The sequence below is a fragment of the Dermacentor variabilis genome, chromosome 2 (assembly GCF_050947875.1).
Source record: "Dermacentor variabilis isolate Ectoservices chromosome 2, ASM5094787v1, whole genome shotgun sequence".
NCBI classification, from domain to species: domain Eukaryota; kingdom Metazoa; phylum Arthropoda; class Arachnida; order Ixodida; family Ixodidae; genus Dermacentor; species Dermacentor variabilis.
This window is the reverse complement of record NC_134569.1, coordinates 148,398,010-148,424,250: the sequence shown is the minus strand read 5'-3', so window position 1 is coordinate 148,424,250 and position 26,241 is coordinate 148,398,010. Positions and strand designations below refer to the sequence as shown.

The following is a 26,241-nucleotide window of genomic DNA, read 5'->3' as shown; positions in this document are numbered from 1 at the left end:
CCTTTCTCTTTATTCATTTCTCTCTCTCTCTCTCTCTGTATATATATATATATATATATATATATATATATATATATATATATATATTCTATGCATCCCGTCAGCATTACTGAAACGCATTCGTCGCACGTGATCAATAATTGTCTTCATATACATACTGCCAGCCACATCTAAGAACCCGAGCAGGATAGCAGTGTGTTGAGCGGTTAAAATAGAAGAATAACAACAATATAACAGAAGACGCAAATACAAAAAATTCAACTACTACATATTAAATGGCAGTCACTTTCGACCAAGACTGAACAGAGTTTTCAAGGCTGATATTTTTGCCATTGGTGCATTCTGCCATAAATCGCGCTGCAACATCTGCATACGGGAGTAATTATTAGTTCTGAATCCTGTCGAAGCTAGCCCATTGGTTACTTACTCCGACAGCAGCCCCTTTCCTCTGTGTCGTTCTTTATTACTTTCTTTTTCAACCGTTCGAAAGCCACTACGCCAATGAAAAAAATAACGCGATCTTTTGGCAGCTGTGCCTGACCGACGTTCGAGCCGAGCGTACTCTAAAGAGTGTTTCTCAGTTATGGGTTCCCGAGAGTTCAAGGGTGCCCGCGACCACTCGAAGGACCTGACATTGTCGAGCGTGGTCAGTCAAGTTGCTCCGTCTACGGTGATATCGACCAAACTGAAAACAAGAAGCGATCACAGTCCAGACGGACTTCCGACACGAGCTAGCTACAGTTCGAACTGGTGCCAGCGTCCATGCTTTAGACCTGAAAGTACGACCTCCTTAACGCTCAGACTGACTCTCGATCATGCACGGACGCATAATGCGGTAAGCGGCTAACGGAAGAAACTGAAACGTGAACTTATTTTCTACGACTCTAACCTGACGTGTGTTTCGGCGAGCACGCTTTTACGGAAAAGCAACGAGTTCATTCAACGCGGTAACCTGAACTGACCTGTCAGCGATTCAAGGGGCCCGCGGGAAGCTAGGAGACCGAGAACAAGGTTAGGACATACGAGGCACGCGTAAAACACACTCCGGCGCGCCTTTGACAGAGATAGGTTTGCGATAAGCAAACGTCAGGGATGTTATCCAGGCTGAATTCGGTTGTCTACCCTGCACTGGGGAAGGGAGAAATGTGAGTGGAAGGTAAGAAGTTCACAGTGTGTGCGCATAGACCACTCAATGAGGCGTTCATCGTTGTGTTTACCACAAGCGCTCGTGTGGGCTGGTGCATCCACAGAAGCACAATAATGCTTTTGCAGCTTTGCATATCAAAAACTCACGAGGCCACGGACCCAGGATCTTCTTCCGTCATCCTGTAAATGCCTGTCATCTGCGTGCCCTAAAATTGTCCGCAGGACCGGCCTCTCAACTTCGTTATGACAGTAGTCACGCAGGTGGTGATGAAATCCTGGCAGCCACGAACTGTTTTCGGCTACAGCAATCGCTTCCGGCCGTCTCAGGCCACAAAAGCATGGGCTTCGACATTGGCTGTCGTTACTCCACGAAAGCCGTCACTGGGGATGAGATTTAAAACACCACCTATTGGCACTCTCCTCCATTCCAGTAAGGAATCAATAAGATTCGCAAAAAGGAACGCCTACTAGCCGGTGACAGTGTAAGATCTCTTCCTTTAGACCTTTAGAATTAAACAGGGTAAACGTTGTAACTTCATATACGCGTGCGTGGCGTATAGGTGCCGCTTAATGAATTCCGGTGTATTCCATTTCCTTAATGTGATGGTATGGGAGAGGCCGCTGATGTGCCGCGCTTCATTGGTTCTCGTATCCTGCATCTCCATTGCACTGCATACTTCGCGTTGCGCCTTATTTCACCAGGTATGGATCAACTTCGCGCGCGCATCAATTAAGGTGCTGCACCAGACCAGACAGGCGAGCGCCTACGCAGCGGCAAAGAGCGTAGAGGTCACGGTACGCAGATTCGCCGCGACGGCGCGTGGCGACAGCAAGAAGAGGGACCGAGCAGCGGCAGGTACGTTTCCAGTGGTTAAGCAAACGTCGATGCCTCATTAATGAGCCTCTTTGCGTGCAGCACCAGCGATGCGAGCTCTCGTCCTTTGACATTAGCGTGCTACTTTGCGCCCACTCTGACGATCCCAAAGCCCGCGGGCAAGCATCGCACGAGCGCTGCTCGAAACGCAAGCGCCTCAGGCTTTGTTTTTCTGCTTTCTTTCTTTTTCCGGAAGATGCCGGGAGTTGTTGAGACAAGGTAAATAAATCTGAGAGTGCGCGCCTTTTTTTTTCCGCACTATCCGTGTCGTCTCATTATTCGAAAGACATTTCATAAGTCGCTGTTGTAGCACGTGCATGACACGAGGCCTACACGCTTACATATAATTTCGTTCCCGCTGTCCCATTCATTCCATTCATTCATTCCGTCAATTTCATTCGCGTTGCCTTGGTCACCGTGTGGTATATAATACAGCAGAATGAGACGAAAAATCATCCGGTGCATGGCATGACATGCCTGCGGACAGGATATCATAACTTTCTTTTGTTGAAGCTCGCTGTTTATGGGTGGCCGCAGACACAAATAAGTAGTTCTGATGCACAAGTCGTATTTGTGGTATTCGCTGTACGCGGAACGCCAAAGCTGGCTTCCTTCCTCTAAACAGAAACTCACACTGAAGGCCCATGCTGCTTTTATTTTTATTTTCTTTCTGATTCTTTGTTTTCTCTGCCTCTTTTATTTAGCGTCTTTCGAAAACTATGAAACGTGCAAGTAACTGGCTTCGGCGAAAACGTATTTTTTCGCCCGTCCATAAATTGTCGTCGATCCTATGCTCTGCATACTTGTCTACAAACAGCGGAGAAATATGATGTTATGTCGACTTTTTGACCCCACTGACACTTGATCTATTTATCTGCATGACGTGAAAATTAATTGAACAAAAGACACAGTTGCCTCACCCTATTGCAGCGTTACGTCGTGTGCATCCTATAGTCACCACTTCCCGCGCAATTTTTCAGTAACTGTGCCCGACGGTGAGTTTATCTGTGCACGCTTTCGTCATGAAGGTGAGACAGTTCTTGCTATAACGCTGCATAGAGATACGCAGACCGAAAAAAAAAAGCTCTCGTATATAGAGGAAACTCAACGCAACCTAGATGATTTATCGTCTCGTCGAAGCAGGCCTATGTGCAAAGACGCTGTGCGCTGCAAATACGTGTGTCCCAGCTAAATTTAAGGTGGCACGAATACCAAGAAATCAATTTTGCTTCGTTCGTTCTTCTTTCAAGGAGAAGCGAGCGTCACCGGCCTTGAAGCCGCTTACAGTTGGAGTGCTCGTGCACGCAAGCATTGCACGACAACTTTCAGGGGGCACGGTGCCGACGAGGAGAAATCAAATGACATCAAACAAAAGACAAAAGGCAGGGGAGTCGTACGAAGCATCTATACATTACTGCGACGCCGAGCGATTTCGATCCATTACAGGTCGGAGTAGTACACCCGCCATCTGCCGTCGAAATGCACGCTTCGTGGAACCCCCGCGTTCTGCTCATTCTTCTTTGTCTACGGTCTTCCTGGCGCTTACGTCGCGGTCCGGTTCAGGCGAATGGTGCGTTTCCTCCTCCCTCGATCGGCCGAACGGGTGTTCGAAGATCGATTTATTGATCAGCCGTCCACCGTTTGTCTCCGGCCGAAAACTCGGCCGTACAGGGGAGCCTTTTGTTGCCTAACGGTAGTTCCCTTTCGCTCTCGCGTACCTTGGAAGTAAAGTTGAAACAAACGGAAGCCGGAGACGGGCAGCGCCTGACATTGCACTGCGCGGAATACCGAAAAGCGGAGAAGGCACAAATCACCGTGGCAGCTCCAACCCTGTTCAGCTGCTCCAGCCGTTCCAGTAAGCGAGTTTCCATGCTGAAAGCTCCCCTCACCCCCTCCTTCGCCCTCTCAAAACTCTCTGTCCCCCTTGAACTTTCTCTCCGTCTCACTTCTTTCTCTTATCAGCACTAACTATTCTGCACTTAAGTTCAACTTCTAACTGATTTAACGGACAACCGATTTTTAAGGACCTAGTTTTTTTATGGCGGAACGCAATGCTCACCATCGGTAGTATTTATACCTGCAGCGGTTAATTCCAAAAGCGCGTGGATATTTCGTAAACAGAACTTTTCAGACTGAGCAGTCTCTAAAAAGAAAGTAGGAGTCCCTCTTCCAGCAACGCTGAGCAGTGAGAACGATGTCGATAGCCCGCCCCACAAATTGTGAAAGCCGCCGATCGCTCTGCTTTCACAGGAGTGAGTGTAACTGTAATGAACCACTTACATTTTGACGTTTTCAACCACTTTTGAAAATAAAAATCTGGCACAATAAGTTCGCGTTGTTGCACGGACCTTCCTTATATTTGTACCGCGTTTTTCCCCCAAGTACACGCCTACGTCATGGCTGGCTGGCCCCCGTCGTCGTTGTTCTGTCGATAGACGAGCCAAGCCAACTAATCGAAAACGAAGGCGAAGGAAGCGCAACTTTTCTACTCATTACAAACGTAGGCCTGACTGCACAATGTAATTTAGAAGAAAAAAAACTTATAACAGAAAAACGTGTGCTGCATTTCAATACTAATAGAAAGACCAGGAACCACGTACACCGATAGAAGGCCCCGTAATAGGCCTCTTCTGCACCTTCACGTTTTTGCCGCATGGGGTGCAAAAGATCATTATTCGCGGATTTTAGTGATCAATTAAAATTTAAGCCACTTTCAATAAAAACAAAATATGACTCGTTTTAGCCACTACGATAGGCAATGTTTCCATCAGTGCGGTTTCCTCCATTCATGTTCAGAGCGGTTGTCTGTCCCTTTAAACGAGAGACCGTTGGATTCTCATATCACGCGTGGCAACATTTAGGCAACATTATGTCAGCGCGTCCGCAATTATTGCTTTGGGCACAAAGGTCTACTTAGGTAGCTTTCGACGGTCATCAACACCTCGAATAAAGATGCAATGTTGCATATAGATACTGCATATATGAGTTGTATAACTTCGAGGTTGCACTATATATATATGCAGGCTCACAAATCGTAAAGTTCCCATCTCCAATGCAAACTGTTTTAGAAGTTTCCAAAATATGCCGGGCCCTCGTCCCTGTGATTCAAAAGTCATACAATGCAATAAGATAAGGATGCAAAGGCGTTTCAGGTCTGTTGTTGGCTTTTCGTAACAAGAAAACAAATTTCACACAGGAGCAGCAAATAGTCCGTAAACGTGTATAGATGCCGACGTTATGCAAGCACAATCTGGTTGCAAACACATTTTTCCACGAGTGAATGGCTGTTCTTCGACTAACTTTAAAAAAAAAAGGTATATAAGGGGTTGGCAATAAAAAACCACGAGTCTTGCAAGAAAATGAATAAAAATATAAAGCTGCTAAAGGACTTGTGTGTTGCTCTATAGACACATGTTATAGGTGACATGACAAAGAAGACATCATTGGCGTAGCATAAAAGATAAGAGTCCTACATGAATAAGCTGCCAAAAACACTAAATGGCAGATTAAAAACAAAACTCTCAGGTTATTGTGTAGGCTTCCGCCGCGAAATCGAAAGCAACGCTTGTATTACCATTTTTCTATCTGCACTGCTTCGCAAACTCTTGTCGTTGTTTCACTTTTCCCAATTTGCGGTAATTTGTTTAGCATACGGAGAGCTGCAACCTGACTTTAACAGTCGGTAGTGGAAAAGTATTGAATTAGTTCTCATTATTCAAAAATAAAAAAAAGAACTCCGCCGTGGTTGCTTAGTGGATTTGGTGTTGCGCTGCATAGCCCGACGTCAAGGGATTAAATCACGGCCACGGCGGCCGCATTTCGATGGGGGCGAAATGCGAAAACACCCGTGTACTTAGATTTAGATGCACGTTAAAGAACCCTAGGCGGTCCAAATGTCCGGAGTCTCCCGCAACGGCGTTTCTCATAATTAGATCATCGTTTTGGCACGTAAATCCCCATAAGTTATTTTTTTTAATGAAGAACAGTTGCTTTTCGAATACGAATAGTTAGAAGGGTGGTTAGCTGGGCGAGCTGGTAATGCATTCTTGGCTTATGCAGCACGATACAACGTGTTTTCTTCCCCTCCCCCTGCGATATCCCGCACTGCCTATGTCAAGAAAGAATAGTTAGTGTACAATATTCGATTTGTGTTAGAAACTTTGAATATTCGCCCGCCAATAATTGTCGTGGCTTTCGCAACTCTCCTCGTGCACAATTCGGAAGCGGCGAACGCTGGCAGAGCGCTTAAAGTTTACGGTCGGCGTAAAGTCGGATTAAATTGGACCGCTGCTCATGACGCGCCTTCTTAACTATTTAGTTAGGCCGCCTGCGGAGCTCGTGCTTCGGCGTCCCGCAGCGGCTCGTTTAAGTCCGATGTCACGCGATTTCACGAGAGTTAGTTGTTCCGCCAGTCTGCACGCGGTGTTGAGAATAAAAACCGGGCGGAAAGCGGTGCAGGAAAGGTAGACAAAGACAACGTGCGCAGGCGAAGGAGGAAATGCGGATCGGACGAGGACTGCGTATACGCAGTCCTCACACGGCGCGGCGTATACGCCGCACCGTGTGAGAGCAGGCACAGTTTGTGCCATTGTTAACCTGTTTCTTTCTCTTTGAAGAATTATACTGCGTGGCAAAAAGCTCACGGAGATTCGGAAATAAGGTAATGTACCAGTTCGTCACTTCAGATACCGAAAACTAGACCCTTATTGGCATTTAAGCGGTTTCTTCGAAAACATTTTGCATACGCAACGATGTATAATACGAGCGGTATCAGTGTAAAAATTTTGTATCGTAGACCCTACTATCACGTCCGCGTTCCGATGGAAAAAAAAAGGGCTGTTTTAGGAACCTTTCTTTAGTCACTGCTTATGGGCTTTCTCTTAAATTACTTTCGCATACTTTGGTCTCTGGCTTGTAACTGGAACGTTACCGCACTCAGGCCAGAGAGCAAGCCAGTTAAAAAGCCGTTTTCTTGGTAGCCCTCTGATGTGGCTAGCGCTTTTGGCTTTCTTTTACAAATGGTTACCATATCGAACAGTTTCATATTTTCTTTGTTATTATTCTAAAGGCTCCCTTTCGGCAAATCAATATTTCTTCACACATGGGCACGTTAAAAATAAAAATTATGCAGTTCCCATGCACCGTTTGAAGCGATGTTATGTGAAGGGCATCTTTGCAGGTGGCTACCAGGTAACGCACCACGTGGACGAACGCATTCTTGTAAGGCGAGCAGGGGCGCTATAACATAAAGCTATTCCCAACTTTTCAGTTCCAATTGTGTAATCAGTCCTCCACGATTGGTCAAAAAATTTTGAAGCCACCACCCACTGGGCCTGTCTGCCACGCGACGTTACAAATCCGCAAAAACTCACCGCGTCAAAGTGGCCTCTACGCGTTAAAGACGCATTAATATGCCGAACAAAACTTAATTTCTTTCTGAATATCCAGAGACTGCCCTGTTCCGAAAGGAATACAAGATGGTGCCCGCCGATCACTGTAGCCCTGGTTACACGGAGCTGCAGGGTATAGCATAGATCTATTTGCGTATAATAAAAGATTTTGCATAGCTGTATAGCGTTATCGAGCCCTCTCAGCACGTATCCGACATCACTTTGCCAACTATTCTTTGCTGAAGATCCGTTTTAGCGGCATTTTTAACCTTCCGTTGCAAGCCGCCGTGATTTTCGACCAGCCACCGCAAGCTAAGTAAGGGAAAGCGGGCCAATCGCAGACGCCGGCACCATCTTCCTCACCCGGTTATTTACTTTCGCTGTGCTGGTTCGGCCCCATCGGAACTCTCTCCACTTGAGCGTGCTTCTCTCCTTTTCTCAGCCAGTTAGGTAAAAACACTGCTCAATGTAGGCAATGCCATTCGCTTTGAAAGCAAAAGAAAGTGACATCCCATACGAACGAGAAGAGCCTTTGAATGGGCTTTTCAAACAACACTGCCGGTCACCACACGATGCTTGCGTCGGTGGCTATGTAAGTTTGACGACAGGAGATTGGAATAAAAGCATATTTGAATAGTTTTACGTTATAGGGCCCCAGTTGCGTGTGTGACGCAAGCGAGCCTTTGACGACAGCAGCGAGACATGGCGACGGTGACGACGACCGTGTGACACCGACGGCATGATTACAACAGCGGCTGTTTGGCGCGAGCTTACGGCAAGCCAGCTGTTGGGTTATATACGTGTACTGGGCGCGCGTAAGCGAGAGAAACGCGCATGGTGACTCCACCTGCGACTAAGTATTTTAGAACCGTCTGTATATACCTATGTCTATGTCATGTGGCGCACGTTAAAACGACGAATGCACTTATATTGCGGCGGCGAAACGTTAGAAACCCGTTAAGACACGGGAGGTGTACGATATGGCCTTGTCACGCTCCTAGGCCTCCGCAGTGTATGGAAGACGCGTATGCTAATGAGGCATGCAGGCATCAACGTATACGCCGGGTGCGTGAAATATTATTCGAGAGTAGCACGTATGCAAGAGAAATATACTGAGCATCGTTTGAACGTACTGAGCGGATTAATGTAGTTGATAGGATGATTACATTTGGGGGGGGGGGGGGGGAGAGAGCAAATAAGGAAAGGTAGGGAGGTTAACTAGGACTGAGCCCGGTTGGCTACCCTACACTGGGGAAAGGGAAAAGGGGACGGAAAGATTAAAAGAAGAAGAGAAAGTCCACCGGGGGAGAAATTAAGTAATTCGCTCTAGCCTCAGAGACGCAGTCACAATTTCTTAAAATCATTTTTGTGTGTTTGTTGTAATCTGACCAAGCGACAGAATAAAGAGAAAGAAAGTGGGCGGTCGTAGCCCGACATGGTTGGAATATCGTACTGCTCTGGCTGGAAGTCAGAGGTTATATGCCACCGTCGACGATGCGTTTCATTTTACTGAAGAGGCCCGAAATAACGAGAGACACTGCAGCAAACCTCCTGCCTTCCGCAAAGTGCATGGAATGAAGCGAGGAATGCTTCTCATTAAGTATGTTTTTGCCACGCATTTGCATATTTAAATCAAAGATTTGAAGATATTTAAACTAAAGTAGAAAACATCTGCCGCTCGATTAGTGCCACTGGGTATGTGGCCGAACAAACAAACCGAACGAAATACGAGAAGTGAAAAAGTCGGCTACAAGAGTAGGGAGTAAAATTACATTCCATCCACATCATCTTGCGCAAACATTTTCGTCATGAGCATTACGTTTCCACAAGATTTGCTTCCCCGAGTGCCCCAAAGGCGGCCACACAACAACCCACGGAGGCGCGCAGGCCACACACGTAGGCCTCACACTGACGTGCTCGAACGTTCGCGGTGCGCACGTGCGGACACTGATAGCGATGGCGATACGAATGCACGAGGCGGTCCAATACAAGACACCGATATATATATATATATATATATATATATATATACTGAAATCATATAGCGTATCTAAAGTCTATTAAAGCATATATGAACTCAAACTCAACCCGAAGTCAATAGAATGTCAACAAGGGCTTTATAGCGAACAGCCCAAATCGAAAGGCAGTTGTGCGCAACTGTTATCCTGTTAGGGCATGTCGTGAGAACCATACGCAGAAATACAACGCAATGTCGGAAATAGCGTGGGTGATTTCAAAATAAAGAGTCAGAATAATTCAGCACCGTAAGAATGAAGTATTGCTGCAACGGAATCAACAGACTGTAGCGCGAAACGCTTACCAAAAAATTCTGAGTTGAGGTGTGTTTTGTGTTTGTTTGTTCTTTTTTTGAAAAAGAAAGCATTTTGTCCAAAATATTTTCGTATGCCACTTTCGTAATACGAAAATATGTCTATAGTAGGTGATGCCCTGATATACACCCTCTAAGAATAGTGACATATTAGCCGAGCGCCTGACATAAACAAACTGATAAGCAATGTGGAAAAGACGTACCGACGTCGCTATGTACAACGTAAACAGAAGCCGGCAAACCTGCAAATGCAGTGGGACACCGCAGCGAAGTGACGAAAATAGAAACAAAAATGAAAGGAAGCACATTAATTAAAAGCTGGATGAGGAAATTCTCCAGAGCGTGTCCGATAGACCTTCTCCTTGAGTGACGTTGAGCTTCACGTAGGAGCGTTTGCTATACGCGTATATAGTAAATTATGCAGGGCACGTTCACTATCCTGCTACTGCTTTCTGCCCCAACGGTACGTTGACGCCGGCTCCCAGACAGGAAAGCGGTCTGAGTTACGACATCCATAGGTGGCGCGTACAAACACGTGTATTTTTTTATCTCTTAAAGCTCTGCTAAAGAAACACTAAAATGAAAAACACTCTACTCGTACTCGTTAAAGTGAATGTACAGCGAAACTTTTGCCGACGTTAGACAAGCACCAGTACCACAAGAGACCTACGTCACACGCACATGTGCGGAAGTGCAGCAAGCACCCGCATTTTTCTTGGCCCTGCGCCAAGCGCAAGTGCTTTATTGAACTTAGTGAATTTTTCAAAGTGAATTTCGTCAGAAAATTCGTAAAGTACTACTTACACACAAGCTGCACACTGATAGCGCTTCGGATTGTAATTTGAATACACGAGAAAGCATAATTCTGTTATGCGGAAACTCAAAGGCAATGTAATTTTCCACCAGCCGTTTGAGGTTTGACTGAGTGGCCGCGGCAGTTCGGTGGCGGTACTGTTTTCAGATGAGCACGAGGCCACGAGAAATCCCGACCAACTAGAATCTAACAGCTTCGCTAACCGTTGAGGCTTATTAGTAAATTGCAATTCTAAACAGTGCCAAGAAAGCGAGTCTTAGCGTCAGACGAGATTTGATTAGCCACAAAAAGATGTAAAAATGAGAGAGCGATGGCAACGCTGCCCTGAAGCTCTCGCACATGCTGAATGTGACGGCGCAGATTTTGTAGGACTGAGCTCGAACCTATTAAATTTTTTTATTGGTAAAGATGAACTACATCCTGTTCTAAAGGAACCGAAGACTGATCCGACAACTTTCGAGAACTGTTCCTCCTCCAAAACTGCGCAAATACGAAATAATAATAATAATAATAATAATAATAATAATAATAATAATAATAATAATAATAATAATAATAATAATAATAATAATAATAATAATAATAATAATAATAATAATAATTTGATGACGTCACGTGCTGACGTGCAAACCTGCGGTGATGTATCGATGTATATGCAAGAAAGTTTGGCAATCTTTTTATCCATTAGTCATCAAGCCGTTTCTGACGAATTGATGAAAATGGGTTTTTGCAGAAGCAATTAAACAATGCAACCGCATTTTTCTGAAACTAATTTGATGCAAACGCTAAGAAAGAGGAAGGCGGGGGGGGGGCAGGAGCGGGGGGTGGAGGCTTACAGTACGGAACAACGTTAATTCGAATAGCAGAGCTTTTCACGGCACATTCAGAGTTTGCACTTCTCTAAACCGGTGCTAAAGTTTATTGCAATAGTAATTGCTTATGGTATTGGATGACTTCATTTCTGCAATTACAACATGCGAAATTAACTTAATTATTTATCAGTTCGCGTAGCGCAATTTTGTCAAATAATACTTGCATTGGCAATTGTCGCGCAAATGCTGGTGTCCGCTACTTCTCTAAAGCTTGGAATGCTTGCCATTTTTAATTACCAGATACAGCCTTCGCAGAGACATATCTCACCAGAGCTATATGTATTCCCCCGAGAAAAAGCTTACCGACCATGGATTCCGCGATCAAGCCAGTTTTCTTCTACGCCTATGAATGTAATTTTAAACCATGGGCAGCAGTCCAGTTATGACAATACGAACTTTCCAAAGCACTCGACTGTTTCAGTTTGTGGGTTTTACGTGCGAAGAAATTCGGGCTTCAAATTCGCAACACTTTTCGTTCGTAAGTGCGGTTTCCGACAGGCCGACCGCGTTCACTAATATGTCCGTCATCGCCAGGCACGTACCCATTTGGCGCCCCCCCCCCCTCAATATCAAGCGGCATACCCCCCCCCCCCTTCCCCGCCCGCGCCACCACTCCTCACACATTCCTAAAGCGCCGCCAAATCAATGTTGAGACTTGACAGCTCTTCGGCGGTCAACATTTTGCTGCCTTTTTCACTCGTTTTGGATGGCGGTAGTGATCGGCATCTCTTGGGGTGTGAAGGCCAATTTTCTCATAGGTTCGGTGCCCGCACGATTAACTTGAGATGCGTTCAGTTGTCGCCGTTTATTCAAAGGGTCACGCGCACGCTATTGCTTTGTTAGTTCAACCTCCTTTGTTTAGAATGATCCGGGGATAAGGAAAGAGATTTAGTTCTTAGTCAGCTGGTCTGTATGCTCGTGGAACGAGTTGCGGCCGGAGGAAAAGCCAATTACGTTTAAGTTTTCCTTTTGCTTCATTATTTCCTCGATTGAAGGCTCACCACGACGCTGGCAGATCCCCTGAATTATATACCCGCGATATGGCTTAGATGAGGTGTAAAATAAAATAATGCGAAACATCATCCATCATCAAACCCTAAACAACCCTTAAATCTATAGCAATATGAATGTCACCTGTTACCTCGTCTGGCTTTTCCCCAATTGTACAGCACGTTTCCAGCAAAATTGGCCCCTGGAAACAAGAGCCGCAAGGTGTTGAGAAATTAAGTGATCTCTAAAGGGAGAGAGCCAAGGCAACAACCAAACAGGAAGGAAAAGCGAAAATTAATTACTTTAACTATTGTTTATGAAAATATTTATAGATCCAACATCTTTTTACTTAAAGAGGAAGTGGAGAAAACGCCGCCGGAAGTGGAGAACAATTCCGTGTGTTTTGAATGACGCTTCTACAGTTATCAGTCGAACCGCCTGACGTAGCCACTTCTCTGCTGTGCCTATGTGGGTGTTTTTCTAACTTTTCGCGGTGGGCGCAGTACGTCTAGAACCGCAGCGTCATGCGCTCTACGCGGTTGTACGGGACTGGTGAACACGCATCGTTACGCAACTTCCCGAATAACAATACGAGTCGGTCTTGACACTTAACTTGGTAGAGCAGTAAACGAGGGATCCAAAAAAACTGTGATTGTTCCGCAAATATATATTTCTCAAATTCTTCCAGAACTAATTATCAAAACGCTACTTTAGTCGTATACAACTAATGTCTGCAGCGAAGCCCCGCTCACGTCCTCATAACCGCCAGCCACTGTTCCTCCGCGAGGCTGCAAATCATTCGTACTTCAAACTTTTTCTCTTACCAAAATAAAGCGGCAAACACAAACATAAAACTATTAGCGAGTAATTTTATACGTTTTCTTTCGCCTATTATAGTGGAACGGCGAAAGCCTAATTCTTTATCGAACTGAAATAAAATGATCGCTCCGCTGCAACTATTTATTGTCAATTTTCACTTTAGTTGGCTGTGAAGTTTCACGAGTAAAGCGGGCTAAGAAGTTAAATGAGCTGTATCGCCGACTTTTCAAGAGTGAAATGCTAAGACTCCGTACACTTTGTCCGTGTCTGTTGCACACCTCATTGCTTCCGCCGATGAAAAGACTCTTGAGGAACACCGGACGCTCCGGATCTATCAAGTACGAAGCCATATTGAAAAGGTCACATGACGATGATTTTGTTTGTTTATGTGATTGGCTGACGGAGTAACACAACCTTGCGCTGTCCGTGTGACTTGGTTGCTAACTGCTGATTTTTTTTAAGTTGTATTCTACTACAGAATTTTTTATTTTACACTTTCTCTTGTTTACTTGTCCTTGGCGGTGTTCTTCCTGCGCTTCTTTCCTGCGCGAGTCCATTTGATGTGGTTCCTTGTTTGCCAAGTAAAGGAGAGGTGTATCTCGCATGCCTACCTGTGAGATACATGTTATTTCAATTTTTTTTTTTTTTGCGGGTTTACGCGTCTTTATGGCGAATGGTGGACGTTATTCGTATCTGTACAAGTAAAGGCACCCCCCGGCCCTCATTTGCATAGAAAAGTTACCTAGGGCTGCCCCTCCTCTCCCCCCCAAAAGAATCCTGGGTACGTGCCTGGTCATCACGATTGGCTGGCGTATGCTCTTACGAACAGCTCTAGCGTATTTTTTTTTTTTTTGTAAGTACGTCACTAGTCTTTTCGGGCTAGCCTGGATGTGGTTTGTATGCTCTTGCTCACTGGCGTACGTTATATACATGACTTGCATATGTATTACGTGGACGTTTCTACATTATCTGCTGAAGACATCGTGCGCTCGGACCTATCTTTTTATTACTAGTAATGTTTCCTTCTCAACATTACGTAAAACTTTGAACCCGAAGTGGCGTCCGGGTCGCATGATTTCTAGCCATAAACTCGCTTCGCGCGCAGACCGTATTTTATGGCGGAAAGCCGCGAGAATAAGTTAACGCGTCTCCAATGCACACCTCGCGACAACCGTCACCTAAGTTGCGTCTTTATAGTATATGGATACCGTAAATAAATAAAAAAGAAAAGAAGAGAGAGTGAAGCCAATACTCGTTCTTGGGTCGCCGCGAGGCACGGAAAATGTGTGCGCGAAGTTTATACTCGAGGAAAAGATGGCCGCACCTCCAACTCAGCGCCCAGCTTATACCTCGATCGTACATTCGAAAGGCCGATTCTTGCCCTGCAGTTGTGTGTCCCATTCTGACGCGGAAGGATATAGTGTTTACCGTCGTCGCTCATAGTCGTTGAGTCGAAGTAATCCGAAGCCGCGGTCACTTATGCCGCTTCAGTTTGTCCTTGAGCACACAAAGCCGAACGTGTAATTTTATTACGCTGAATTACAAACCGCGAAATGCTGACTTAATCGTCGCAAACTCAACGCTGAGGCGTACTATATATATATATATGTACAAGCTGGGAGGATTTTGCAGTTGCGAATCGTTCGGCAAAACAATTATTAATTATTTACAATGCTGGTAAAATTTGGCTCAATTATCATTTCACAGTTCTCGTATTTCTGTGGCAAGGTACTCTCCATGGACAGTATGGACAGAAAAAAAAATGTGAACAATCTGGTTAATTTTTCTTTTGAGGTACAAGGATGCTCTCGCTTTCTGGGGGATTAAAGGGACGCTAAAGAAAATACTAAATCAGTTTACACCAGTAAATTATTCTTTCTAAACTGTATTTTAGTTAATTTCGTATGATGTTTATTACCCGAAAAGAAATTGAGGACGAAGCCTCTGTGTTTGTGATTTCGCGTCGAAACACCAGCATGCATGCTGTGAGCTAGTGCAACGTCATCGATTTCAAAGTTTCTCATACTTGTGCCGTTGTAGCACATCACATAGTAAACATCCCCAAGTCGAACGCATTGCTTCTTTAGAAAACAACGTAGCCCGTTTTTAGCCTTAACTATATAGGCCCGAACGGACGCTGTTAAAATCCATGACGTCAAAATCAGGTGTCCCAGGAAATTCGAGGCGGTGACGCCACTCGACCTTCCCTCTCGTGTTTTTTTTATTATTATTATACCGCACGTCCTATGAAGGTAAGAAGAGCTTTCTTGATTTTGTTTGGCGTAATTTACCATTTCAGATTAACTTAATTTTGGCCTCGACAGTGCCCTTTTAATACGCACATAAAAGGGAAACATTAAAGGAGTTCAGATTGCGGTAAGGTATCATTCCAAAACTTTATTTCCGTTCAAGTGGGTGAAGTAAGCTTGATTTTTACTGGAGAAAATGTGCGCCACACTCCCCCGCCCCCCTTATTCCGCGACGAACATTCCGTCAGTGTGACGTGGAAAAATTCCAAGAAAAGAAGAGAGGCGAAGGTTAAGGGGTTAAAGGCGGGGAGATTAACCAGAGCGGAAAATCCGGTTTGCTACCCAACACTGAGAAACGAAAGAGGTAGAAAGGTAAGAACATATAGATTTCAAAGTGCATTCCGATGTTCGGATCTATTTAGCGGCGGGAACGGCAATCCCGGAGCTTGCTAGACTGAATTTCCGGTTCCTTTCGCAATTCCACATTTATTCTTTCCGTGCCAATAACTAAATCACCATAAGCTCGAAACGCAGTCAAATTTTACGACGCCACGGCGCGTAGATTCTGAACTTCAAGGCGACGTCGCCGGGTTTGTTTTTTTCTTACGCCTTTTATGGGTCAGCGATCCTTGCCTCACAGTTAGACTGGCCGTGTGACTGTAACAGAAACGTAATTTACTTGTATAGATAAACATAATATACCTGGAATGCCTATAGGACTGTGAGACAGCGCAAGCAACATAATCGCTAGAGTGCCTTTTTTTTTTTTTTTTTTGCTCTTCTCTTTTGTAAGTGTCCCTTTGAACAGTCTAAATCTGGCCCTCAGTGGGTGATAAGTAAAATGCAGTACATTTCCTTTATTATTATTATTATTATTATTATTATTATTATTATTATTATTATTATTATTATTATTATTATTATTATTGATTCTCCTGCTGCTGCTCTCGCTAGTGCGGTAGCTTTACCATTCAGTGAACGAAAAATACGTACAGGTACAAACAAAATGTGAGCGCTCTTAGCTGACGGCGAAATTGTTTTCTTATTGTCTCCATGCCGTTAAAAGAATTCCAGTACCTTTGGGGCGTCACTCAGCCCAGACATATTTTCAGTTCCACCCTTAACGTTTGAGTTGCCGGCGAAAAGAAAATAGAAAAAGCAAATTTCGGGTGAGTTAACACAAACCGCATTAGCTGTTAGCTTATGAGAAGGCAAACACAATGCGTGTCCCGCAAGTCACCTTTAAAGCCATGTAAACAGAAAAAGAAAAGAGATAGAAAGAGAAAAAGAAAAAAAAAAGCGAGCAGCTTCTTTTTTTTTTTTTTGTCTATTCACTTGCAGTTCACCGCCCACCTCTATTTGCAAAATAAAAGAAAAAGGAAGGAATCTCGGCGTTGTCTCGTATATATAACTTTCGCGCTTTGTTCGACGCCACTGGCGACTCGTTGAGGGCCACTCGCGGCAGCTGCATTTATAAACCTTGCAACGCGAAAATGCCGCTTGATTGCCAGGCACAGAAGTTGCGTGGGACTTTAAATGCGTTTCCTGCGTGGGTCGCTGTGGAGTGAACGTACTGTGCCGGGGAAAACACGCAGTTGGAGCGGCAAACAGAACGCATTCATCAAGTATACACACGACGCCTCCCACTCCCGCTTCTATCGCTATTTATTTCGTCGCAGTATTTTTCTTTTGCTTTCCTTCTAGAAACTCCTACAGCCTTCAACCGCGGTCGAAATGTTTGTTCTTTCGTAACACGTTTCAGCGCTCGGCGGATAATGTGCACTCGAATCCAGAAATGAACTCTCCCCGTGACTATCGGCGCATAAATCGGAACGGAGCCTATGCGGTGTTCAGGACTTCCGATAATGTAAAGATTTCTAATCCAAATTCCTTTTCGTAGTTCGTCGTCGGTCCTCAGTGGTTCTCCACACACGTTTTCACCGTGATCGGTCACCAGCGACTGGTGCCTGCTAAGAGGGGCATGGGGGGCATCTGGCGCTCAAATTTCGCGCACCGATAGCAGCGCCGTAACACAGAGACTAGCGAGCGCAAGACGCAGTTTTCGGTAGCGCACGCTGCAATTCCGCGTCAGCAACATTCACCGCTCACCTCGACACACGCGTGTTCAACTTATCACGTGACTGTACGCCGGCACGCTAGAAACTATACACTCCTAAAAAATAAAGTTACTAAATTAGTAAATAAAATGCCGGAGGTATGTAAGACATTCTCAGCCGGAGTCACTACGCCTTATAGCGTCCCATGGTAAACATTACGTATATATACCTTTAATTGATGTCTTAATGCATAGCAACCCGCCGTGGTTGCTCAGTGGGGTGTTAGGCTGCTGAGTACAAGGTCGCGAGATTGAATCCCGGCCACGGCGGCAGCATTTTGATGGAAGCGAAATGCAAAAACACCTGTGTGCTTAGATTTAGGTGCATGTTGAAGAACCTTAAGTGGTCGAAATTTCGGGAGTCCTCCATTACGGCGTGCCTCATAATAAGAAAGTGGTTTTGGCACGTAAAACCCCACAATTGTTTAATACATAGCCAAAGGACACGGTTCCTTTTTCATACATATTTATTATTTTAATTTCTTATGTTTTTACAATACCATAGACTTCGTATGCCAATGCAAGCGGCAATTATAAGTTGAATAGGCCCCATTGTATTGCTGCATGGTAACTACATTTCAGTTGCGTTAGTAGCTTCACTATCGAGGTAATATTTAGTTAGTAGTAAGTTAGTGCTTTTTTCTAGCTTCATGCGGTAGTAAAAGTACTAACCATCATTTTACTACCTGCACTTAACAAGAAGGTAGTGCGTTTTGGGACAAGTAACGTGTTACTATTTAGTTAGTGAGAACGACGACCTTTCTTTAAAGAGTGTGTGTACGCGTTTTGTCGCGTACACACTCTCTTATGACGCGTTTTGTCATGGACCAAGCTTGGCTGGACGCATCGGGTTAAAGAAAACATTTACTTATACAGGCGTGCGCGTCTGTTATCGTTCAGAATATTGTGCCGCCGTAGTGGCCTCTCTACCGGAAGCTCTCAGCAAATTTTAGGAGAGGGCACGAAGTGGCAGAGAGTGAGAAAGTTGTCGGAAAGAAACAGCGACAACGACAAATCAACTCGGCAGAGCAATAAGCCACCGACGAATAGGTTTAGTTGACATGTGCCGGACTCTCTGTCAAAAGAGATTTTGAGAAGGTACTGGGTTCGGCATACGTATGCCCCGTCAGTGAAAAAGGCGTCTGGGCGAAGCCGACTACCATCATGTGCCTTATAAACTTGATATGTGGCCTTACAGCAGGCATAATATCCCGCCAAACATAACACCTTAAGACAAGTATTCATCGTCCCCGTCGGTAAACAAAAGCGAGATTGGAGGCGACCCGCTATCCCTCTGTTGTCGCGCTCACGAGACGCTTTCGCAAGTGCGTCGTTCAGAGTATTTGACGGGAAGTCCAGCGAAACACTCCGAAAGATTGCATCCGTCATCCACATGGCAAATAGTAGACACTTCCCTCTCATAAGCCAATCTCTTCGGCAGAGAATATGGATCGCACCGTCGCCTCGAACGGGCCAATTCGCGGTGGCAGGATGAAGCAAGGTCTCCCGTGAGAAGCTTTCGCTATTGTTGAAGTCAGTTCACGGGACGTAGTTATACACTAGACAAATGCGGTACAAAAAGGGCGCGCTGTAAGTCGGACGAAATCCGCTCACCTGGTAAAGGTCGGGGTGCGAGCTCTCCAGCTCGGAGCAGACGAGCCGCAGCCTCTGGGCCACGTCCGACGTGGGGTAGCCGACGCTCAAGTTGCTCACGCTGCGCAGCCGCTGAAGGCCGAGCTTCTTGTTCACGGCACCGCACTGCTTGAGCTTGGCACGCAGGTAGCGGCCGCACAAGCTCTTGGCCTGGTCGGCCACCTCCTGGGTGGTCACCGTGTACACCTTCCAGCCGATGGTGGTGGACAGCCGGTGGGACACCACCTGTCCCACCTGGCTGAACTTGCGCCGGCGGGCATCCTCGCGGGCCGACTCGACCGCGGCCGCGTATCCCGACAGCGACGGCCGCCGTTGAAGCTGCAGCGGAAGGCTGTACTTTCGGTCTCTGGGTCCCTGTGACCCGGGCACTGTCAGTCGGTTTCCCAAGCAGGGACTGCTGGGAGCGGACAGGCCTCCGCCCGCGCCGGCACCGCCGGCGTTGCCGTTGGCGGCAGAAGGCGGCTGCAACAGGCCCGCCATGCGTGCCGCGGCCTCGCTTCGCTACGGCAACCGATGCACTGACTGTCCACTCGCGAAGCCCACGCACCTTCAGATGCACACAACACACACACACACACACACTCGCACGCCGCTGCCCCGGTACCGCGAGCACCGAAGGGCGCCCGCACTTGTCGATTGCCGCGCGCGGACTGAGCGGCCGCTTGCCGCTTCGCTCGACTACTGTCGGCGGCCGCGCGGCGCTGCTCGGTTGTCGGCGGTTCGCGTACTCGCCGCCGCCGTCATCGTGTTGCGCTTGGCGGCCGACGGCGCGCTGCTGTTGGCGAACGCCTGCTCGCCCGTGCGTCGCTCCTGGGATCCGGTATCGGACGGGACCGACGAGGCCGCCGTCGCTCGAAGCTGCTGCCGCAGTTGCGGGCGCGCTTGTTTCCCCCTCTCTCTCTCCCGCTGCTAGATCGCAGCAGCAGCAGGACAGGTGGCTTTCCCTGAAGTTCGCGGTGTGTGGCGGTGAGAACGGCAGAAAGCGAGGTATAGGGGAGGGAGCAGGTGAAAGGCTCTCCGGCGGGGAACGTCGCCCCGCGGGCGGGCACTCGGATGCTCAGAAGCGTAGGCTGTCGCCGCTAGACGCTTCTCACAAAGTTCACACGCTTCGGGCACTTGTTTCTCGATTGAGGCACGTGCCTCCGTTTTTTACCGCACTTTGATGTCTACTTATGAGCTTGTACTATAGCTACTCCCCTGTAGAGATCGCCATCGTGCGAAAGGCCGAAATGTACGAAGAAAGCACCTCAGCCACCATCGAACGTTAAAGCTTCCGAGAACTGACGCGCTCCAGCTGCTTCCCCACGAAGTTAATGAAGTATGTACGGACTCTAAAAGCAGCATTGCGTCACTGGAAATACACAAGAGTAAAAACTCAGTTAAGCATATGGACGTGTCTAAGAAAGGTGTGCGATGACAGTTCCCTCGTCGTGTGCCCGCGTCGCTTTCTAAGCCTGCGACGGGTGGGACCATGGTCCGAGAATCTTAGTCTCTGAAAAAGGTCTGTTATCTAATCGGTTTAACACCTCCGAAGAACGTCGCGTTCGCTGTCATAGAGATTGCAAAAACTAAACACGTGCTCGATCGTCTATTCACTGTTGCACGAGTCACAGACCGGTGTGTCGGACATTCCAATAAGGAATGAGTAGGCTTTCGTAAAAGCAAACCCAAACAAGAGGCGGCCCAGTAAAGTTGCATCACGGCGGGAGAAGTTCGATGGAATCTGCAGCTTCAATGTAGGATCCAGAAGTTGCAAGTCTTGTGTCCAGCAAGAACAAATCTATCGGAACTGAGCACACCCGCAAGCGATCGGTCAGAAAATAAAGAATCAAAAGCCGCTGCTTAAAGTTATTTGCTAAGTACGAACAGTTTAATATAACGATACTGATTCAATTCGTAAGCAGAAAGTTAGGATAGCTTTGAATAAATTTTAGCTCCCCTTTTATTGCAAACGCCGCATACGCTGCTCGCGCCGTTTGGACAAAGCGTAATGAGCTCCGAAAGCGTTTACATGTCCTTTGAAAGCTCTGTAGTCAAAGCTTCGCGTGTCGTTCACCCAGTCATCGTCTACTACATCCGTCGGAAAAGAGGTTTGCGGAGCCGCACCGGTGTCGTGTACAGTGGGCCACAAAAGTTTACGGACCACGGGAACTCAGAAAACGTTCAATTTCCGAACAGCCTGTAACAGTAGTCGGCAAAACTGAACATCGCAATGTTGCTCACATTTACAGTCAGAGGCTGTAATTGCGAATACTAGGCTGCGTTGTGAGACTGCGCAGATATTCAGCTTTTTCTCAGAACTCGTGTTCCCTAAAATTTTGTGACCGAGTGTGCATACATTGTAAACACAGAGACAAGGGAGGCAGATGAGGCAAGCAATGGACGCGTCACCACGTGATCAAACATGGCAGCTCCCACAGGATCACCGTGAAAGGGGTCGATACTACTCGCTTCTGTTGTAGCATCAGCTACAAAAATTGAGTGGGAGTTGACGAGAGTCAACGAAAAGACCACCCTCATTGTCTGTGATTTTCTTTCTGTCACATAGGACCTACTTTTTGCGCCGTAGTTTCAACAATACGCCCAACAACTTGCTCAGTTCACCCTTCTATATGCCCGATCGTCTGTGTTTACCGTTAGTTATCGCTTGCATTATTCCTCCGCAACCGCTACAGACGCCTTTAAGTTCCTTATTTGTGACTGATATTCATTGACAATCATCTGATTTTCTTTTGTCGTCATCGATACGCGGGCGATGCCATTTTTAAAAATAATTGCATTGTCTTAGGCTTTGTAGCCTTTATTATTATTTTTTTTAATTTGCAGCATTCTTTGGAGAGTACCCCAGCAAGTTTGGGAGCAAAATCGTGCGAAATCATATCGGTAACACAAAAAGCCTGACGCCTTTTCCATAGGAATACATAGGGCTCCATGGAAAAATAACATAGGTTAGGGGTGGGTCAACCTAAATTTGGGGGTGATGTGGGAGGGGGACCACCTGAATTTGGGTGATATGGGAGTGGGCCAACCTAAATTTGTGGGTAATAGAGAGGTTGGCCAACCTGAATTTGTGGGTGTGCCAACTTTAAATTTGACGTGGGCCAACCTAAACTGCGGGGGGGGGGGGGAATTACAATTTGGGGTGGGTCAAGCTAAATTTGAGGGTTGGCCAACTTGATTTTGGAAGTGGGCCATCCTAAATTTTGGGGTGATATGAGGGAGGACCAACCTGAAAGTGATGGTGATATGGGAGCGGGCCAGCCTGAATTTGGGGGTAATATAGAGGTGGGTCACCCTAATTTTTGGGTGATATGAGGGTAGGCCCACTTGAAATTCGGGGTGGGCCAACGTAAATTTATGGGGGGGCCAGCTTGAAATTTGGGGTGGACCAACTTAAATTTGGGGGTGGGACAGCTTGAAATTTGGGGGTAGACCAACTTGAAATTTCGTGTGGGCCAACAGGGAAAGAAAAACATGAACTAGGCTAAACATAGAGAAATAAAATTACGGGCCGAGACAAAGAATGCTGCGCATTAGGGGACAATTCTCTGAATTTCTGTAATTTCTTTTTCTTTTTTTCTACAGATTCGAAACTGAAGAGACCAGACAGTACTACAGGCTTCATTCGGTGATACACAGAGCGCGTTGACGCCTGAAAGGGCAAGGAGGGAGCACGGATCTTGGCGGCACCAATGCACTTTGGATGACCCTTAAGTCGAGGCCATCTATTCAACAACGCTGAGCTCTCTGGAAGAAGCCACCGCATCGCGTTTAAACGGGGCGCTGACAGCCCATGAAGCTTTTGCATGCTGAATAGCAATCGTGGGTTGATCTCATAAGGGCGAAAGGCTCTTCGCCCTTTTCGCCATTGGCCGGTCACACTTACTAGCATTATATCCAGCGTCAGGTTTGGCTCCTGTTTGCCAGAACAAATAATTCTAGCGTCAGATGTTCTTTATGAATGCTATCCTATATTCTCGGAAGCTGCAGGATGTTAGCGAAATGAGGTCATAAATGCTTAAATGACAGCACGAAAAACCAACTAGATTTCAGGGTTCGCCATCGCGTTCGATTCTTTCGCCATTTTCGCGCGGTTCAATGACCAGGAGCTTTCATGCGGTGAACAGTAAACAGGGGCGCTGTAACGCACAGCTATTCAAAACTGCTTTCATTAAATTTCTGCACTCAGCTCTCCAGCATTGCTCAAAACTTTTTCAGGGTACCCTCACTCCATCTGTCTCTCACGCAATATCACGAAAACCGCAAAAACTCCTCATCTGATATGGCGTGTACACACTGATAGCAAAACAAAATTATTACTTGTAATTTGACGCCTCTTTCACAATTAGCCCTCTGCCATTGGTCAAAAGCTTTCGGGCGGCGCCCACTTCGCCTGTCTGTCCCGCTGCGTCACAAAACGGCAATAACTTTCCACGTCAAAGTGACGTGTACGCATAAAGGTGCATTATTATGCCGAGCAGAACTGATTTTATTTTTTCATAAAAGCCGGAGAGCGCCCCGTTCTGAAAGGAATAGAAGATGTCTGCCTGCCGATCACTCAAACACTGGCTCCTCGGAGCTGCCAGGGAGCACGCCTTTATTTGCGTATAATAGCCATTTTTGCGTGGCAGGATAACGTTGTCCAGCCCTTTCGGCACGTTTACGACATCGCTCTGCAATCTCTTCTCCGCTGAGGATCCATTTTTAAAATAATTTTTTTTGCATATTTAACCTTCCGTTACACGCCGCCGCGAATTTCGCCCAGTCACCGCAAGCTAAGCGAGGGGAAGCGGACCAATCGCAGACGCCGGCACCACCCCTTGTCCGGTTATCCATACTTTCACGGCGCTAGCTTGGCCCCACCGAAACTCTCTCCATTGCAGCGTGATCCTCGCCTCTTCTCAGCCAATTAGAAAAAAATTCCGTCGAGGCACGCAATGATATTCTTTCTGAAAGCAAGCAAAAGTGACCTGCGTACGCCTGAAACTCCTGAAAAGTGAATACGCCAGGAGAGCGCTTGACTGATCGGTTCACACAGCGCTGCGGGTCACAGCCCGATGCTTGCGTTGACGGTTGGCGGTTACGTAAATTTCACGTCAGGAGATTGGAACAAAAACAGATTGGAATAGTTTTAGGTTATAAAGCCCCAGAGCGCGTCTATACGTCAGGTAAAAGGTATTCTTCCTCAGTGATACGCGCTGTAAGCCACCTATGAAGAAGTGAATGTGCGCCCCTATGAAGCAAGAAATAGAATTACATACCGTGAAGAGATCTTGAGCCATTCCACTCTCCGAATGTAGTTGACCAGCAAAGCTGTTTGGCACACGATACCGAGGTGACACGTAATATTGAACAAAGGGACGAACTCATTTATTGTCTTGATGGGTGGTCATTATTTCACTCGCAACTGGAATCACAGTCTTTGATGATGTCAAATCGATTGACGTACGCCGCTGGGCGGTCGGTTCAGCCGGATCGGTGTGGCATCGCAAGGGATAAGTCTTCAACAGGGAACGCGTAAACCGCTCCCTTTTCGGTGTCGACACGTCCACATTGAAATCGCCGCAAACGACAACAGGGGCAGTGTCATCGCAGCTAATTCACGCAAAGTGAGTAGCCTACCTTACCGGACTATGAGTCATTGCACTTTTTTGCTTACTTACGGGAGTATGAGCCGTTGCTCACGGGCTTATGAACAATTGCACAAGGGGGTATGAGCCATTGATGGCGACAGTTTTCGACATGCTGTTGTGTATGTTGTATGCGTGATTGGAAAGAATTTAAGAGGAAGCTTTAGCTCGGGTGCTCCTATCTAAATACATGTAAAAGCAGAATTCGTTTTTCTCGGCAACCACTGCACCAAATTTGACGAGATTTGTTGCATTTAAAAGAAAAACTTGAGATCTAGTGACTGTTGGTTTCGGATTCTTGATTTAGGTCGTCAATTTTTTATTAAAAATTGGCAAAAAATGAGAAGTTTCAAAAAACGAAACTATCAAGTTTACAACTCTATAACTCAGCAACGAAAATTGATAATACAATTCCGTGAACTGAATCTAATAGTACATTTAAAGCGGACAAAATTGATAGGTTGCACATGAATGTCAAAAAATATGGTAAAATGGAAATATAGGTTTTGCAGAACCCTTGTAAACAACGTAACAAATTCACGTAAGATATAAAATGACGTATCGAATTTGTCCGCTTTCAATGATCTGATGGATCTCGCTTACAGAACCTCAATATCTGCTCTTGATGCAGAGTTATGAATTTGTGAACTTCATGCTTCTATTTCTTTCAAACTTTCGAATTTTTGAAAATCTTTTTAACAAAATTCAGGACCTAAATAGAAATTCCGTGACCAACAGTCACTAGAATTTAACTTTCTCTCTCAAATGCAACAAATTTCATTAAAATCGGTCCAGGGGTTATCTCAGAAAAACGTTTTTGCGTTTTTACATGTATTTGAATAGGCCGCGTCGGAGTTGGGCCCGAGCTAAAGCTTCTTCTTAAGCACTGTTCGCTTCACTTTGCTGAGTGCTCGTGGCCTCTGCCTTACGGGGCTATGAGCCACAGCATGTTTTGCTTGCTTACGGGAGCATGGATGCTTACCGGGGTATGACCCATTGCCGATGATAGTTTTCGTTCACGGAGAACAAAAATACACGGAAGCCTAGCCACATACAGCTTCGCTGTAATGTCAAGGGGTATGTATGTGATCAGGAAGAAACAGAGTGTGAGCGACTGTGGTGAAATGCTTTGCGCGCAAGCTTTACTAGGCACCTTGCGGGTTGGCTTTATGTCACCGCCGGAGTCGTCGTCTTTGTACAGAATTGCGTTGGCACGCAGTCACCAGTCAGTTTTCGATAACGAAAATGCTTGTCAAGCCGGTAACTGAACCCAAGTAACCTCGATTGTGACACCAGCACTCTGCCGGCTGATATACCAGGACTTTCTTCTTTCGTTTCTTTTCTAATTTGAACAATTTT

The 26,241-nt window shown here is 46.2% G+C and overlaps 1 protein-coding gene across 2 annotated transcripts in view; it reads right to left on the bottom strand.

Moving 5' to 3' along the window:
- LOC142572836 (bcl-2-related ovarian killer protein-like) overlaps window positions 1-20,067 on the bottom strand; it is a 208,038-nt gene extending 187,971 nt beyond the window's left edge. The window contains exon 1 of one of the 2 annotated variants that reach the window (XM_075682224.1): window positions 19,214-20,067. In XM_075682224.1, coding sequence (XP_075538339.1) covers window positions 19,214-19,732 — 519 coding nt within the window. In that variant the 5' untranslated portion in view covers window positions 19,733-20,067. The remainder of the gene's footprint in view (window positions 1-19,213) is intronic. The other variant, XM_075682223.1, reaches the window with a different exon arrangement.
- Window positions 20,068-26,241: the final 6,174 nt, after the last annotated feature.